Source organism: Callospermophilus lateralis, chromosome 10 (genome assembly GCF_048772815.1).
Source record: "Callospermophilus lateralis isolate mCalLat2 chromosome 10, mCalLat2.hap1, whole genome shotgun sequence".
Classification (NCBI taxonomy): domain Eukaryota; kingdom Metazoa; phylum Chordata; class Mammalia; order Rodentia; family Sciuridae; genus Callospermophilus; species Callospermophilus lateralis.
Window position 1 is genome coordinate 79330193 of NC_135314.1, and position 18104 is coordinate 79348296.

Genomic DNA, 18104 nt, shown 5'->3' on the forward strand with positions numbered 1-18104 from the left:
AATATGTGGAGAACAGGATATTTTCAGAGTTTAAATTCTCTCTCCTTCAAATAACGTATTATTAACAAAAGAGGAAAAGAATTTTATAATGGAATGATCTAGGAGATGCCCTCTTAAGCAAGAAATCTGTTACCACCCTCAAGAATAAGGTGTGAGGACACCAGCTACTCCCTTATCTAAAGCTGTGAGAAGGGTACTTCTTTCTGATGCCCCTGCCAAACAATGCATAAACACAATCTAATCATGAATAACAATAGACATACTCAAATTGAAGGACATTTGACAAAAATCAGATTAGTATTCTCGAAAAGCATCAAGGTCATGAAAGACAAAGAGTAAAGAACTGTCACAGACTGGAAGATGCTTAGATATGATAACTAAATGTAATGTGGGATCTTAGATTGGATCATGGCACAGGAAGAAAAGAAAAGATCAACGGAAAAGCTGATAAAAATTTTAAAGAATTCTATAGTTTAATAAACACTACTGAACTTTCTTAGTTCTGATAATACCCTCATTTTTATGTAAAGTCCTTAAATCAAGGAAACTTACTGAAATTTATATAGGACCTATGCTATTTTAACATTTTCTGTAAATCTGAAATTATATAAAAATAAACATTTAAGAAAAGTCATAATAACAATCCAGCAACAACAAAGCAACAACAGCAGCAGCAGCAAAAACAAGCATTAAGGGCTGGGGATGTGGCTCAAGCGGTAGCGCGCTCGCCTGGCATGCATGTGGACCGGGTTCAATCCTCACCACCACATACAAACAAAGATGTTGTGTCCGCAGAAAACTAAAAAATAAATATTAAAATTTTCTTCTCTCTCTCTTTAAAAAACAAACAAACAAACAAACAAAAAACAAGTATTAAAGTGCCCATGTTCATCAAAGTGGGTCTGGGCATTCAGCTTACTTGTATAGTACGTGCTTACCATGGAGCCATGGATGGCCCTGAGTTCAATACCCAGGACCAAAAAATTATGATTTAATGAGGGCCTTGTTAGATTTCCATTTATTAGTTTCATGGATAATTTTACTAGAAATAATATAGAGAGGGTCTTATAATAAATTTCAGTGATTAAGACTTGCTGGTTGTTATCTAGTCCTACATAAGACTGTTAGGAACCTGGTGAAGGTTCCTCAGTAATGACTGACTGTCTAATCCTGCAGCCTGGCAGGTAGGTTTTTATTCTCTTGAATTCATGGATGCAAATTCGTGCCTGCAAATATGGGTTTATCGAGTTTATCTACAGTCCTTCCCAAATTCAGATTTATCACACTCTTTACTCAGAACAAATCTTATCTTATGGATGGTGTGAAAGGACTTTTTTTTTCCTTTTTGAAATGAATAAGAATTCACCCTCTACATGGCTTCATTCAATTTTATTTGGGGGTATTAAAAGAAAATATATGTGAATAAAATTGCATTTACATTCCCTTTTCTCTCTTAATTCTTAGAGGATACAGTGTTACCTTCACACTTAACAATTTGTTAATAGATTTTTTAAACTGTTACTACTTATTACTATCTACCCAATAATTAGCAGGATAGTTTAGGGACCCAAGGAGAACCACAGGAGCAGGGAGCAGGTTAGAAGTAGATCTAGGGAGGTGATTGGAGTGAATGACCTTGAGAAATCTCAAATGCTTCAATACTGAAGGTATAAGAACAAATTTCTCCTGAATACAAAAAAGGTTTATTCTCTTTTATAAGGAGGGAAATATTCTCTGACAGAAAGAAAACAAGCTGATGATCCCAATTAGCCCCAGTACTCTTTGAACAAAGTGTGACACTAGGGCCACCAGGTTTTTGTCATCTTTTTATTATCAGTTACAGTCACATTTGGTTTGTTTTCTGTTTATCAATATGTCTACATAATAATTCTAAAGAGTAGATACTTTGCAGTTAATGTTCTATGAATCCCTTGAGAGTCCAGAGATTACAAAAGAATAATTCATCACTATTTTCAGCAACAGCAAGGGGTAAATCTTTAAGGCTAGTAGAAGAGAGAAAGTACAGAAAAACATCTTTTTTTTTTTTTTTTGTGGTACCTCTCTTCTGATGGGTTTCACCTCTTCCCACTTTTATTTCATCCCCGATTCCCTCTTTGATAAGAGGGCAGCAAGTTTTGTCAATATCTACAGGTCCCTGACTGCTCAGAGATGCTATTATGATTCAGATTTCATGTGTTGCCCAAAATTTCATGTGTGAGACAGTGCAAAATTTTTCAGAGGTAAAATGATCAGATTATAAAGGTGTAATGCAATCAGTGGGTTAATCCACTGATATGAATTGACTGAGACTTAATTCTAGGTGGGTAGGGTATGACTGGAGAAGTAGGTCACTGGGGGCATGCCATTGGGGTATATATTTTGTCCCTGGTGAGCAGAGTTCTCTTTGCTTCCTATTGCTATGTTCTCAGTTGCTTTCTTCTGCTACACGCTTGTGCCATAATGTTCTGCCTCAGTCCAGGCTCAGAGCAATGAAATTGTTCATGTATGAACTGAGACCTCTTGAAATTGTTAAGCAAAATAAACTTTTCCTAATCTATGTTGTTCTTGTCAGTCCTTTTGGTCAAAGCAACAAAAAAGCTAACTAAAACAGATACTCATAATCTTTCCTTGTCAGTTCCTGGTCAGTTCTCTTTCATATACATCCCAGGAATTATTTCAAACTTTTAATACCACCTTAGCCCTCTATGCATTCCCTCGCAAGGTAATCTTACTTATTAAGTCACAGGGTGAAAAAAAGCAGCTGTTAACTCCAGAAGAAGCTAGGAAGGTGAGTCTTCCAGAGACCACAGTCTTCATATCACAGTTATCTGACTCTGTACCTGGTTAAGGTACTTTTTATCTCATCTCCTCAGGGGTTTAGAAAAGGAAAGGAAATATAGGAGAAATAAGAATAAATTTGGCAATACCTTTGCCATTCAGAATAAATGCAATCTGGGATTCAAGATGAATGAAATCAGAGAAGGCAGACCTAGAGAAACCAGACACGGGACTTCCTATTCACTGCTGAATATTTAATGCTTGGAGAAGAGCTGAGCACATGGCAGCTCAGTACTTAATAAGTACCACTTGAATGAATAAATAAAGGATGTTCAATATCTGAAATTTAAACAATCAACAGTATCTGATTTGCATTTCAAAAGCTACCAGTTCCATCGCAGTGTTCACGTGTCTTGCTCTGTGCCACACTGCAATGCATCCTGTGCCCTCTCAATGAGCTTGATGGACAGTGCCCTCCTGATTACTCTACCCAAAGGATGTTTTTCAATCCTTATTACACGTGGCTACCCAGTTCACTTTATTCTACTGACCTTTCTCTCATCATTGGAAACCTGTCCTTCCTCTTTCAGGTTGCTCCTCTGTCTTTCATTTCATGAACTTCTCTTCTTCAGCGTGCCTCTTAGTACTGGCTCTCCTCCACCTTCTGGGTAATTGCATCCTTCCCCTGGCTTCAACCACCAACCATCCCCTATCTGTTGAGTACTCTTTCACTTACACCTAAAGCCTAGACTCCCAGCCAGGCCTGAGGGGCATTCTGGAAGCCTCAGGCACCTCAAACTTAACATGTCCAAATCAGAAAAGATCATTTTATCTCTAAATCTGTTCTCTCACCAGAATTTCCAATATACTTTCTTACTTACTTGGGAGTCATTGAAAAACATCTCTTCTTTCTCATTCCCCCTATGCAATCAAATAGTCACTAAAGTCTCTTAACCTTAGAAATAGTTCTCAAATCTATTCCTTTCTTTTTATATTTTTATATCTATTTAACCTACTTTCTCATTACTCTTCAACTGGATTATAGTACAAACCAACTTATAATTTTCTCTGCTGGTACTTTTTTATTCCATTATGTAACCTACACTGTCATTACTTTTCTCCAGCTTATTTGATTCCCTAACAAACCAAATTCTTTTTCTTAGCACAAAGGCTTAGAATTAGTTGTTTTCTCTGCCTGGAATACTCTCCTATCACACCTAAGTCTGGTTCCTGCATTCAGTTTTTGCTTTTTACCTAAAATGATATTTATATATTCATAATTCTTTTTGTCTCCTCTAGTGGATATTTCTTTTTCATTATTGTATTAACAGTGACTAGAAGAATGAGAACTCAGTAAATATTTAATGAATTAATGAATGAATAATTTCATCCCAAATGGCATATGCTACACTGCATCGGGAAATACTGACCTCAGTAGACTCTCACCAACAAATGAGCTTCTCAAGAGCACTGGTCGCTTCTTTTCTATCTCTAGGTTTTAATCAATAATAGTGCCTGATGAGCAGTGTCCTAAGCAAATGTTTCTTGGAAAACCCTTCAGAGCATCCAAATCACAGGAAAAACAAACAAACATTCTAACCTCTGTTACTAGAAACAGATTTATAGAACATTTTAACCACTTATGATTTATACTATATATCTGCTACAATTTGGATGTTCATGAATCCCCCAAAGTCAAAGATTTGGTCTCTGGGGTAACATTATTAGGAGGTAATAGAACCTAGTGCCAGGTCCCTAGGCCATTAGGTTGTGCCCTCTGAGGGGACTGAAGGTCCCTGACTCCTTTCTCTTTTGTTCCCTGGCCTTGAGGTAAGTAGTTCTGCTCTGCCACGTGCTTCTAGCAGGATGTGCTGCCCTATCACAGACCCAAAAGAGAACAAAGGAAGTGATCAATCACAACTGGAACTTACAAAACTATGTGCCAAGATAAACCTTTTCTTTTATAAGTTAATAACCTCAGGTATTTTGTTATAATGATTGTTTCTGTGTTGGTCAGCTTTTCATTGTTTCAATCAAAATACTTAACATAAGCAACTTAGGAGGAAAGGTGTTTTTTGTTTGTTTGTTTTTGTTTGTTTTTGGCTCACGGTTTCAGAGGTTTCCTTTCAAGGTTGGCTGGTTCCATTGCTTTTAGACTGAAGCTCGGAAGAACATCATACCAGAAGGGTATGACAGAGGAAAGCTGCTCAGCTCAGGGCAGTGAGGAAAGAGAGGCTTGAAGAAGAGTCCAGGGACATAATATATAGTCCCCCAGTGATTCACCTTCTTCAACCATGCCCCACCTGCATACAGTTTCTACCTATTTCCTGAGTGCATTCAAATTATTAATCCATAAAATGGATTAATCCACTGAAAAGATTACATCCCTAAAGATCCTTTCGCTTCCCCCCAAACCCCAACCCTGGATATTGTTGCATTATGGACCAAGACTTCAATATATGAGGATTTAGGAGACATTCCAGGTCTAAACCATTGAAGATGGAGAGCTAATACAGTTTCCAAACTCTGATTTTCCTCATGGGAAATTTTTACCCTTAAACTTTCTACCTTACAGATTATAACTCAAAAATTTTAATATAGGTACTTCTCATTTCTTCCTTTTCTATCTCTTTGAATCATCACTTTGAATCTGAAGTTATAAGAAAGTTGGGGTGATAAGTTATCACTGGCATAAATTTTCCACACCAACATTTCATGACTCTCTTCTTTTGTCAAAGGAAAGGAATCGCAAAATATTAGAGCTAGATGTGACCTTTATCGGATTCTAGTCTAATCTGCACTTTTTCGTCTTTTGTACAAAGGAATAAAATGAGGCCTAAAGAGGTCATACGACTTGTCTGAATATAAGGAGGAAGAGAAGAAGATATATCAGTGGCAAAAGTAATAGTGGAAATCTTGGGAAATGTCTATTATTTCATAAGCAGACTACAAGATAAAAGTCATCAGTTAGAAGCAGCAGTTCTTATGCATTTACTACAAGGTATTTGACTAGCTTTAATTTATTTTTCTAGTTATGTTCCATGTTGCCCCCCAAACTCCCTGGAGGGAAGTCACAGTAATCTTGAGTAATTAAAGAGGATTTGAGCAGGTTCAGAACTTTTTATTGTACCTTTAATACTGTGAAGGTCATATGGTGAAATGAAGTTATGTTTAAGAATTTGTATGTTATCCTGATTTGCTTTTATTACTTCTTACTGGAGTTATGATTTAGTTGAGATATAATTATATACCTAAATATAGTTGCTACTATCCATTGTTTCTCTTTTTGGTTCTTCCACCATCATGAATTCAAATGGCAGGGCCCAGTCTCCTGAAGTGTAGTTATTGTATTAAATTTCTTCATTGTTGTGCTGCAATTCTGATTTTTTTAAGAAGGGTAGCTCTTTTTTTTTGTGAGTTATATAGTTAATGACACTGGCGTATACATTATCTGTTATGAATTGCTACTATTTATGCTACTTATGGCTAAAAGTCTGTCATGTAACTGATGATTTTATCTGCTTCTTGGAGAAAAGGTACATTCTAAGCACATAGTTATAGGCTGATTAATCTCTTTTTATATCAGGTGTATCTTAATGAAATTGTGATGTATATCATATAAATAGGTTCAAATTTTATCAGAAACACTTTTGAATAATACAGCTTTTAAACATTTAACCTTTGCATCTAAAATAAAAGCAGTTATATGCACAAATATTAAAGGAAAGAAAAGCATTCCCAAGAACTTTATAATACATATCTCTCAGAAAAAAAACTACAAGATTAAAAGTATACATATTAAGAATTTATAAAAGGATTTTATGAAGATTTTGATCTATAATTTTGCATTACTTTTAATGGAGAGTCTATGCATTTGTTTCTCGGGCCCTGGGATACTCTACAAATATGCCCTTGTAAACCTACACTGCATCTTCATCTTCATCAGTATTATCTTTTATGTAATGGGGTGATCTTCAGGGAGCATTAATTGCTAGCTATCTCTTAGCTACTTAAGGGCAATCTTGGAACAATTATCATGTATTTATGGGAATGAGGCATTCATTCATTTATTTATTGCCTTTCTCCTAGCAAATCCATAGCCCTGGAGGCAAGATGATAACAGTATAAACATGCCCACTTATCTTTGCGGGAATTATTTCTTTCTCTGTTCTCACCACCCACCCTGGCAGCACCACACCACTCATACATGGGGCTCACTCTTACAAGTTCAAATTATAATGGTGATTATTGCTCAAGAGCATACTAAATCTATCCTTTCTCAGTTTATTATATAAATGGGATTTTATTTCCTTTTTTTCTTAAAGAAATGTGACAAGGATTTTGACTCATGGATCACATAAATTTGACTAAGTACAGGTCACCGGTCTCATTTTTGGATAAGTTTGTTAAAGATGTAATCACTGTACTCCTTGTTTGGATGTTTATATGAAATAAACTATTTCAAACTGGGAGACAGATGTCACAGATTATCATATTAAATCTATTCAGATGATTTAGGTTTTATAATCCTACATTTCATAGGTCTATACATCTTTTTCCTTATCATAGGCCCTAATTTACATATATATGAGAATATATAAGTAAAAACATGGGAATACATGAAAAAGACATATCATTTGACTTATCAAAAATACAGATCTGATACTTTTTTATCTTCAATTTTTTTGTTGAACACTTATTTCAAGATATCTCATGTGCAATCACATATAAAAAGACTTTGACATTAAATTGTTATGTTAAATACACTCCAAAGATTCATAACTCAACTTCAAAATTATATCTTTCTTGCACAATTATCCTCTGATTGCCATATAAAACAGAAGAAATAACATGACATGGTCAAGCTAAATTAATGACGAGGAAGTCAGAAAATATAAATGAAATAATTAACACGTATTTCTTTGTCTCTCGGTTTCTCTCATTTAGATTTGATTCTTCACTGGGTATCATGCATAGCAGGCTCTTTCCTAATTTCCTTTTAGGATTAATTTAAGGCATATGTTTCCTATTTTGAAAATCACTGTTATTTAATTCAGATTGTTATCTATTTAATTATTACTATTATTATTATTGCAGTTAGGATCTTGCCAATTGTCTAGGATTGATTCTATTACCTGTGGTCCTCCTGCATCAGCCTCCCAAGTCGTTGGGATTACAGGCGTGCACTACTGAGCATTGCTTTACTTTAGGTAAAGTAATTAAAGTTTAAAACTTTGACTCACTGCGACATAGCAAAAGAGAAAAGAAAACCCTTGCACTTAAACAGACTTCTGTTTGATACCAATATTGCTGCTTTGGGTTAGCAGTTAATTATGTGGGTTAATTAACTTGTTTGAGTCTTAGTTTCTCATTTTTAAAATATGGATATTGATACAAGAGCTGCTGTGAAGGTAAAATGGTAAAATGTTTGTGTAAAATGCCTGATACACATAGTACCAATAATGGTTCCTGTTAAATGAGGCTTACCATGAGTCACATACGATGCTAAATGCATTATACATTTACAGTTAATTCTTATAGTATTCCTTTGCTATAAGTACTGCTTTACTGCAAAGAAGAAAAGATATGAAGTGCTTTATTCAATATGGTAATGGGTTATTTCCACCCCATTTTATAGAAGCGCAAGTAAAGGTTAGAATTGTAAAATAATTTACCTGAAACAGCACTAATTTTAAGTTACAAGAGCTGAATTCTAACTAAATTCTATATGTTTGGTTATCCACAACTGTGTAACAAGCCATTCAAAAATGTAGTGGCTTAAAAAAAACATTTTATTTTTTGTTACGATATTATGGGTTGACTGGACTGAGCTGGATAACTTCTTTGCTCCAAAAGCAGGCCATAGCTTCTGCCATCTGGTGTCAGTGGTGATAGGGATTAGGGGTGTGGTTGAAATATTTGAGATGCTTCATTCACAAGGCTGTCATTCAGTGCTTCTGCAGGGAGCTCCCAATGTGGCTGCGGACTGGAAAGTCTCACTACTCCTCTGCTTTGCAGTGCTGCATATTAGGAAGGAGTGTTGCAATAATATGTAAAGTGCCTCCACTTGTTTCACACTTCCTAATGTCTCATTGGCCCAATTAGACATATGGAAAAGCTCAGAGTGTGGGAAAGAGTTACACAGAGCATAATATTAAAAGACCTCATTAAGCCCACTAACAGTCCACTACAACTCCTGCTGTCAAAATCTCTTTTTTGCCTTCCAAACTTCATGGCTGTATGTAATCTGCTGCCCTTGGGCAGCATGTTGCTCGACATCTTATGAGAAATTTTAGTAAGAGGGCCAGTTACATGATTTTAATAAGCTTTTATGCTTTTCTCCTTCCAAATCTGAAATAAAATTTCAACTTTAAATTGTTTAAAAAGAAATTTCTATTCTGTAAAAGAATATACCCCTTTCAAAGATTGAAATTATTTTCAAGAAATTTTAATGCCAGTGTGTTGGAATTTATATGTATAATTCATTAGTGAATAAAATAAGAAGAAATACTATTGCATTTTATGAACTATCATTCAGATAAAAGTGAATATTATCAATATGTTTCTTTGAGTATCTGACTAATTTTGGATATTTTAGAAATTGCCCTTTGAAGGAATGGCCTTGGTCCCATTATTTCTGTAAAAGCAGTATTTTTTACTTCAGAGTCTATAATCCTTTTCTTCACTTTATATCAATTTTAACAATTTATTTCTATTGCTATTTATGTAGATGGTCTCCATAGTAAACTTTTTGGCAAAATGTTTTGTTTTAGATAAAACATTCTCTATTGATGAATAAAATTTATTTCTAAACAGTAGTATTTTACCTTAATGATCCAAAATATTGAAACTTTCTTCCAAAAATTTTGAGTAAAAAAAACCATACATATAATGCTTTACTTTGCATTCATTACTTCAGGTTAAATTAGCAATGGCTTACAGGTAATACCATTTTGAAGCTATTTGGTGACCAGTGCAAACTCTGATAATGTCATGGCTTAGTATCAAGACTCTGAGGGGTAATATCAGATGATATCTGAACTGTTATTCTCTTAATGACTGTGCTATTGTTATCAAATTTTAAAAATCTCAGACTGACATAGAAAAGAAATAATGAAGGAAATCAGAAACTTACTTTTTGTGACAACACCTTCTAGGCGAATGATATTTGGGTGGTCAAACTGACCCATGATGCTGGCTTCTCTCAGAAAATCTCTCCTTTGCCGATCCATATGGCCACCTTTCAAAGTTTTAATAGCAACTGGGATCTCTCTTTTCCCTGGTGTCTTCAAACGCCCACTACAGACTTCTCCAAATTCACCTTAAAATATGAACAAAAGGAGTTATTTATCTAAACAGAATGTTTATATTTCAGAAAAAGCAAATTGTCATAAAATGCTATACATTTTTTAAAAGGCAGAGATGTTCAAGTGTACTATTTTCACATAAAATTTACATTCTTAAAAATTAAGTTTGTATAGATAATATGCTTGATTGACAGCGTATACATTTACATTGCATTTACACCATTACATAAAATGGAATACATTTTCATATGCTGTGTACCACAGGAAATCCCTGATCTTTTGAGAAATTATGACTAGCAGAATGGGTGATGGTAATGTAATTCTTATAGAAAAGCAATCACAATATAACATTTCCTGTTCTGGTTCTCAGTTCTGATATATGAGCCACATGCCTGTCCTATTCGGGGAATCCATCAGGCATGTGTGGTTGATTTCATTCCCCAGGCCACAGGCTTGGACTTCACTGACCATTAGAAATCAATGCTAGGGTCAACTAATGTATGAATATATTGGAAAAAAACACACTGAACTCAACTACAATTTGTAATTATATAGGTTCAATTACAAGCCACATGCATGGAAATACAAATACAGCAAGATGATTTATGTTTCAATACTCACTCCACTGGGTAGATTAAATAATAACCAAATATTTTATTTATCAAGCATTTACTACATATATATATCCAATACTATGTTCCTGTAAATGAGTTTCAAAGAAATATGAAACTTGGTCTCTGCTATCTCCTGAGCTCACAGTCTAGTATCAGAATTTGAATGTACATAAATGATGCACTTAGAACTCTCAAACCAATCTGTGTAAAGGTTGTATTCATTAAGAACAGCAGGGGCTGGCTGACTTCCTGGAGAAGGTGGGAGGGACATTCAAGATGGGTGCACAGAGGGAATACAAAAAAGGAAAAGAATTAAAAGTCGGAAACAGTAAAGAGAATGATGTGGACTCTGGGCATTAAGGAGACTTGAGTTGTTATTTTGGGAAAGAAGTGCAATGCAATCTCAGTGCAATGCAATCCATTCAACAAAGCCTAAAATTCTAGACTGTTAATTATTCTAGGGATAATCACCTGCATTTACTTAGAAGCATGATGCTTGATCCTAATTTATTTACTTATAAATTGAGGACATTATAGAATTACAGAGGGTTTTATTGGAAAGACAATAAATAAATTAGAATATATGTGACAGTGCTTATAAACTGTAAAGTGCTAATCACAAAATAACTTGTTTAAATATTTGCAAGGGTGAAAGGAATAAAAATTTAAATATCTTCAGTTGATCTATTAGTTACCAGTTCTAGTCTTTGTTGGATATAATATAAGTTTGATTGTAGAAGATTGAATTAAAATTTTGCACTCATAACTTTCAATTATCCATATTTTCTTTGGACCAATTTATCACAGTCAACTAACTGCTGACTATACATGAAAATTAACTATATTTTGATATAGACACAAAATTATTTTTTTTTTTAAAAACTATAAAGTAAATAGGACCAAGCATTTCTTCTTTAAAATTTTGCACACATATCCATTAGCAATGGAAAATAGTGTAACAATATAGTTTGTTCTCATACATGTTTTAGAAAAAAATACGCCAAAAACACTAAACTATTTTCTCTATAAAATTCACTGCCTATGATATTGGGGTATTATAAATATTGCATAAATTTTGCATCAGAGTCTAGAATAGTATTTTTTAACTTAGGGATGGTCTCAACCTGTTGGAGGATGGATGTTTGTATTTCCCAGAAAATGAAGCTGTAATTTTTCAGTTCTGTCAGCAATATGTTTTTGATTTTTTATTTGCTCTACTTAGTTATGTTTTTGATATTTAAAAGATGTTTTCTTATACAAAATCTGACAACTGTTAGAAAATTTCAATGTTTTTCTTTTTCAAGTCTCTGGGCCCTGAGAGAAAAGGTGTTGTATATGTTAATATTTAAGCATAGTAAGATACTTGAGTTTCATCCTCAGATCATTGTTCTTTTCCAATGAATATGTGGAACAATACAATTTTTTTATTTTCTCTTTTTCTTTTACTTTGCCTTTAAAAATCTGTTAATATTTATAAAAATTCAGTAATATTTTACAACCTATCACCTGGTATGAGACCATAATCACTGTGATTTTCCTATTCACATTTCATAGGAATTCAAATGAATTTTTGAATATAATGAAATAAATGAGAACTCTGTTGGTATTTTATCAAGACAGACATAGTGGAAATTTTCTTTGGTTTTCTGTTGTCTAAAATCCATGTATCTTATTAACACCAGGCAGGTGTTTTCTTCATGTCAAGCTTTGCATGATCAAGCTGTTATCACACTTATTTCATTGGCACTAAATATGGTTTGTCTCAATTAAAGATCTGAGACTCCCAGTGCATTCTTTAGGAAAAGTCCAAATGGCTCAGCCACAGAATGTATTAAAATTCTTATCCACATTATGCTGGGATATATAATACATATGAGAAAGACAAGAAAAAAAATACTTAAAGTTAAATGTATAATTTTGGATATTGTCCCAAATGGATTAATTATGTGACTGCCCTTGTAGCAAGAATAGAAGCCCTGTATATAACTTAACCCTAAGTAAGAGAAATTATTACTCAATAATATCTGAGAACATCTACAAATACTGGCTAGTTCATAATTAACTTCCTGACCATAAGGATATGGTGTTAATTATTATTATTAATATTTTCTTTCCCAATATATAGTTGCAATCATTATTAGATTATTCAGTGCTTATCATGTGCCAAGTCAAAGAATTCAATACATAAACTCTCCACGACAAGCCTTTGATGATACTCGTATTATTCTATTTATAGATGAGGAAACTGAGGCACATGAGCTAAGTAACTTGTCCATAATGATATAGCTAGGAAGTGGTAGAGTTCTCTTTTGTACCAGCTAGTCTGGCTTTAGAATCCATCCTTATGGCCACTGTTCTGTGTTGTAGGCTATTTATTGCTACTGTACTCTTGTGTTAGCATGTTAATTTCCCATTGGTAAAAAGATGTCTTTGAACCATTTTATAATGTTCAAACACATCAAGTGGATATGGCCAGGTGGATGGGATGACAAAGACGTATCCTATGAATCCTTTACTATTGAATGAAAATGGAGACCTATCTGAAATATGCTGTATGTTAGACAGTTTGGGAAAAATCACTACACTCAATCCAGTTTCAAGAGAGCAAAGAAAATTATATCTAAGATAATTGATCTTCTGCCACTGAAAAGAGCATTCGCTAACTAACAACCCCATCTATCTCCCTGGATAGTGGTAAAACCTTTCTGGACAAGTAATTTTCTTGCATAATATACAGGGTCATGTTAAAATATCAATTAGTATTGGATTTTCAAAAACATTCCCATACAACTGAACTAGAATTGTGAGGGGCGTGTGAGCTGGTGAATGACAACCCACTTAGAGGCCTGTCATATCCCAATCACTTGGAGGTTTTACAAAAATTTACTCCCTGTGTTCTGAGATGCTGGCTCCCCCTCACCTCCAATCTCTCAAGAACCAAAGAAGCAAATAATCATGTTCCCGAGGCTTTTCTTACTTTTTAATTCATTTTTTATCAAGTCTCTTAGGCAAGACTAAATATTTCTTTCCTCATACTTGCTGTTGGCCTGACAGGACAGCTCTCTACTAGGATTCATCTCCTTTTCTTCTCTATTATACCTCTCTAACCCTTTTCTGTGTGGATAGTTCCTTGTTAGCAGTAAATGGCTGAGCTCTGACAGCTCTTATTCATAAAACTTTCCCTAACCACCCACTTTTCATTGAACCTGGCCTCTTACCAATTGGTCCTTCTAAATGGAAAAATTTAAAAAGAGAGAGAGAGAGAGAGAGAGACCCTCTAACATTCACAGGCCAGTCTGGCTCTGAGAGTGAGACTATTTTACTCTCTCAAATACAATAACAACTTCAGACAAGGCTACTTTGAGACAACAACAAAATGACAGCAGGACCACTTCATAATTTTGTCTAAGCCCAGACAGAGGCAAGTGTACTGTTCCACGCAAAATACCAAATATTCATGTCTTTTGGCTAAAATTCGTGTTACTTATAAGAGAAAAAAAACCACAATTATAGCTTTTTCTAATTCTAGCCCCCCCAATAGTATGATTAATTAAAGTCTTTAAATATAGGACCAATATTATGTGCTGCTTCAATAGCTGTAGGAACCTGGGAGGGAATCGAATATCCTGCTGCAAGTTCTCTTGCCCACTCTACTGCTGCAGATAAGGTCCCCGAGCCAAACAACCCTTCATATCAAACAGACCAGGTTCCTCCTCACCCATAAGTAATAGGTTTCAGTTTCATACCCATCTGTGGAATGATTCAACCGAGACAATCACATACTCCCTAGTGAATCGGGGTAACCCTCCCTCTTGACACTATGAAGCCTGCATACCACAATCCTAGTTGTTCACTCCAACTTCCATGTGATCCTGCATGGTGTGTAGTGTCTTCTTCCCCTGGACTGTGTGTATTTATGATTAATAAATATTGTGTCATCTCATCTGTCCAATGTAAAGTACTGTGTGTGGTCATCTCCAGAACACTAGCAAGGAAATCCCTCCCTCATCCACAGGGTGAATGGAAGGCAATTATAACAGATATCTAAGGGGCAATTAGAGTAAGATGGTTCTCGAAATGGCCTTGTAAATTGGTTCTAATTTTTCTTCAACCACCCATACAAGAATTCTCTCTGTGGACACAGATCTCTTTATGACATTCAGCTAGGAGATGTAAAACCCCACTAGAGCCTAAGACCTAGGAAAATTATTTGGAGAGGACAGATCCAAACATGGGTGGCAGATTCACTGATTGTAACTCTAGCTTTGAACCTAGAAATGACCATTCTCCAAATGGTTGGGATACAGACCCATTTGGCCTTGGGCTTGCAAACAAAACCAGTAGCCAAAACCTCTAGGAGGAATCCAGAACAAAGCACCTTGCAGAACAAGTCTGCCTGCATGCTGATATTTGGTCTTGGCAGTAGGCCTGAATGTTATCCTGGGGTGTTGCTCTATGGTCCCTTGGCTCAAGTCCCAGCGTAGAATTGTTAGCACAGGACTCAAAGAAGACTCACCCATTTATGTTAATGAGTCAGGCTTGCTGATCTCTTCCACACAGCAAAGGAGTCCTATAGGCAGTAACCCCTCTTTGCTATAGCCTTGGAGCTATCCTGACTGTTTAGGGAATTGCTCAAAAAATGCTCCTATATTCCCTACTGTGCTTCCATGTCAGGCTTGCCAACATTGTTCCTACAGCACATTCCAAAATAACCTTGAACCTCAGTTTCAGTCCCTCCAAGCTGCAATCTAGGAGCAGAACTACAAAGCTGGGGCACCACCAGAAGATGTGTTTGAGTCTCCATGGCAGTCTTGCCAACTTTATTCCACAGTGCATTCTCAAGTGGCCCTGGATTTTGATTCTGGCCACTCTTGCCTGCAGAGAGCAGTTCAGTCCACCTGGGGATCCAGAGGAAGGCATATCCAGAAGTGCTCCTAAAGGCTGATTTCCTGAACCTGGAACCACTGTGGGTCCTGAAATGACCTCATAAATTGGCTCTAACTTTTCTCCACTATAGTCTGAAAGCAAGTCTGATCAAATGGGAACCCAGAAGGAGACAGGAAATTCGTGAGAGATATGCTTGCTTTCCTCAAAAGAGGCCTGAAGATTTCAGTCTCAGGTGTAGATCTGGAAATAACCTTGTGTCTCCATTCAAACCCATTTCAGCCATATACCACTAGCACAGTATAGCTAGGCCTGTGACCCATTCGCTGATCCACTGGGAGCCCTATTAGAGATCTGGAAGAAGCCACACCCACCAGTACATGTGGTAAAAGACTTGCCTTCTGCAGACCCTGAAACAATCCTTTATCACTGCAGCACCAGCCTCACCAGATCAAGGTCCTGGAGAAAGTTCTGTCCACCCAGGGAATATACAGAACTCATGCCCACAAGAATCCCTAGAAACAGTGCCACCAACTGCAGCCTTCTCTGAAGACTCAGCACCAGCTATGAGACCCAGATACAACCGCATTCAACTGTGGTGCCAGGGGCAACACCATCAGCCAAGAAGTCTTACAGGAGAAGCAGCCGAATTGTCAAAACCAGACTGTAAGGACTACCAGAGGAATTTGCTCCTTCAAAAGCACACACACTAATGCAAAGTTATGTAAATAACAAAGAATGAGGCAAAAGTAACACTGTAATATTAAACTAATAAAGTGCCAATAAGCAGCTCCAGTGAAAGGGAGATATGAGTTTCCAGAAAAATATTCAAAATAGTCATTTTAAGGAAGCAAGGAAAGGTGAGAAAATACATATGAATAACTAAAATAATTAAGAAACCAATGCATAAACAAAATGAGAAATTTAATAAAAAATACACTGTGAAACTAGGAAACATTGATGAAATCATAGGAGATGATGCAAAAAAAAAGAAAAGGTACCCTGTGTTCATGGACTGGAAGAACTAATGTTGCTAAAATGGCCATATTAGTCAAAGCAATCTACAGATTCAATGTAACCCCCATCAAAATTCCCATTTCATTTTCCAAAATAATGGTAAAATTTGTATAGAGCCACAAAAGACACTGAATAGCCAAATCAGTCTTGGGCAAACAGAACAAAGGTGGAAGCATCACCACCTGACTTCAAAATGTAATACAAAGCTATGGGAATCAGAGAATGGTACTTGTATACAAGCAGACAAAGAGAGCAATGCAACCAGAATAGGAAACCCAGAAATAAAATCCTGTGTTCCATCACAAAGGAAACAATAAAGAAAACAACCCATGGAGTAGGAGAAAACATATGCAAGCCATACATCTGATAAGGGCTACTGTTCAAAATACATAAGAATCTCAAAAAAAATGTGATAGCAAGAACACAAAAACCTCAATTAAAAATGGATGAAAGACCTAAGTAGATATTTTCAAAAGAAGACATACAAAGGTCAATAGGTATACAAGAAAATGCTCATTATGACTAATCAGAGAAATGCAAATTAAAAGCATGGTGAAATATCACCTCATACCTGTTAAAGTGTTTATTATGAAAAAAGATGAAAGGAGGCGAGTGTTGGGGAGGGTGTGGGGAAAAGAGAACTCTTAAGCATTGTTGATAGGAAATAGACATATGGCAGACACTGCGAAGATTCTACACAAAATTAAAAATTACTACACAATCCAGCCATCCCACTTCAGGATAAATATGGAAGGAAGATGAAATCAGTGTGCTGAAGTGATAACTGCACTTACTTGTTCATGGTGGTGTTATTCACAAATAGGTAAGATATGTAGACAGCCTGGGTGTTCATCATTGAATATGTGGATGAGGAAAATATGGGAAGGCTTTCAGACTTCAAAGTGATAAAATGCATCAGCTACTAGTATCAACTAGTAGACCATGATGAGTCAAATGTACATCAAAATATAAGAGCAAACATGATGAAAACAATACTAAATGATACACACACATGAATATTACAAACTGACAATTTTATCATTTGGCCAAATGACTGAGCTTTTTCAGAAAAACAATGTGTATGCCTAATACCTGTCTCTGTTAATTTATGGAACATATATGCTAATGGAAAAATATGTGTATATTTGGCTTAAACAGAAATTGCGTTGTAGTCTATTGACAGTACATAAATTACAAGAAGGCACATTTGATGCTTTTTCTCCTGAGTAGTTTTTAAGAGGATTTTAAAGAATCTCATATTTAACCTCATGATACTCACATTTTGAAATTATTTATAAAAAAGACAACTTTTATAGAAAAATACATAAAGTAAAAAGTAAAACTAAAAAGGGGGAATGGAAATGTGAAATATATATACACACATATATACATATATACATATACATACAATGTAATATTACTCAGCCTTTGTAAAGAAGGAAGTTCTATTATTTGAAAGAACATGAATAAACCTGGAAGGCATTATGCCAAGTGAAATAATCAA

General features: G+C 35.5%; 1 protein-coding gene across 1 annotated transcript in view; it reads right to left on the bottom strand.

Annotated features, from left to right (window-relative positions):
* The window catches only part of Epha6 (EPH receptor A6), a 785836-nt gene that overhangs the window by 184181 nt on the left and 583551 nt on the right, over positions 1 to 18104 (bottom strand). The window contains exon 11 of the mRNA XM_076868894.2: positions 9914 to 10099. Coding sequence (XP_076725009.1) covers positions 9914 to 10099 — 186 coding nt within the window. The remainder of the gene's footprint in view (positions 1 to 9913; positions 10100 to 18104) is intronic.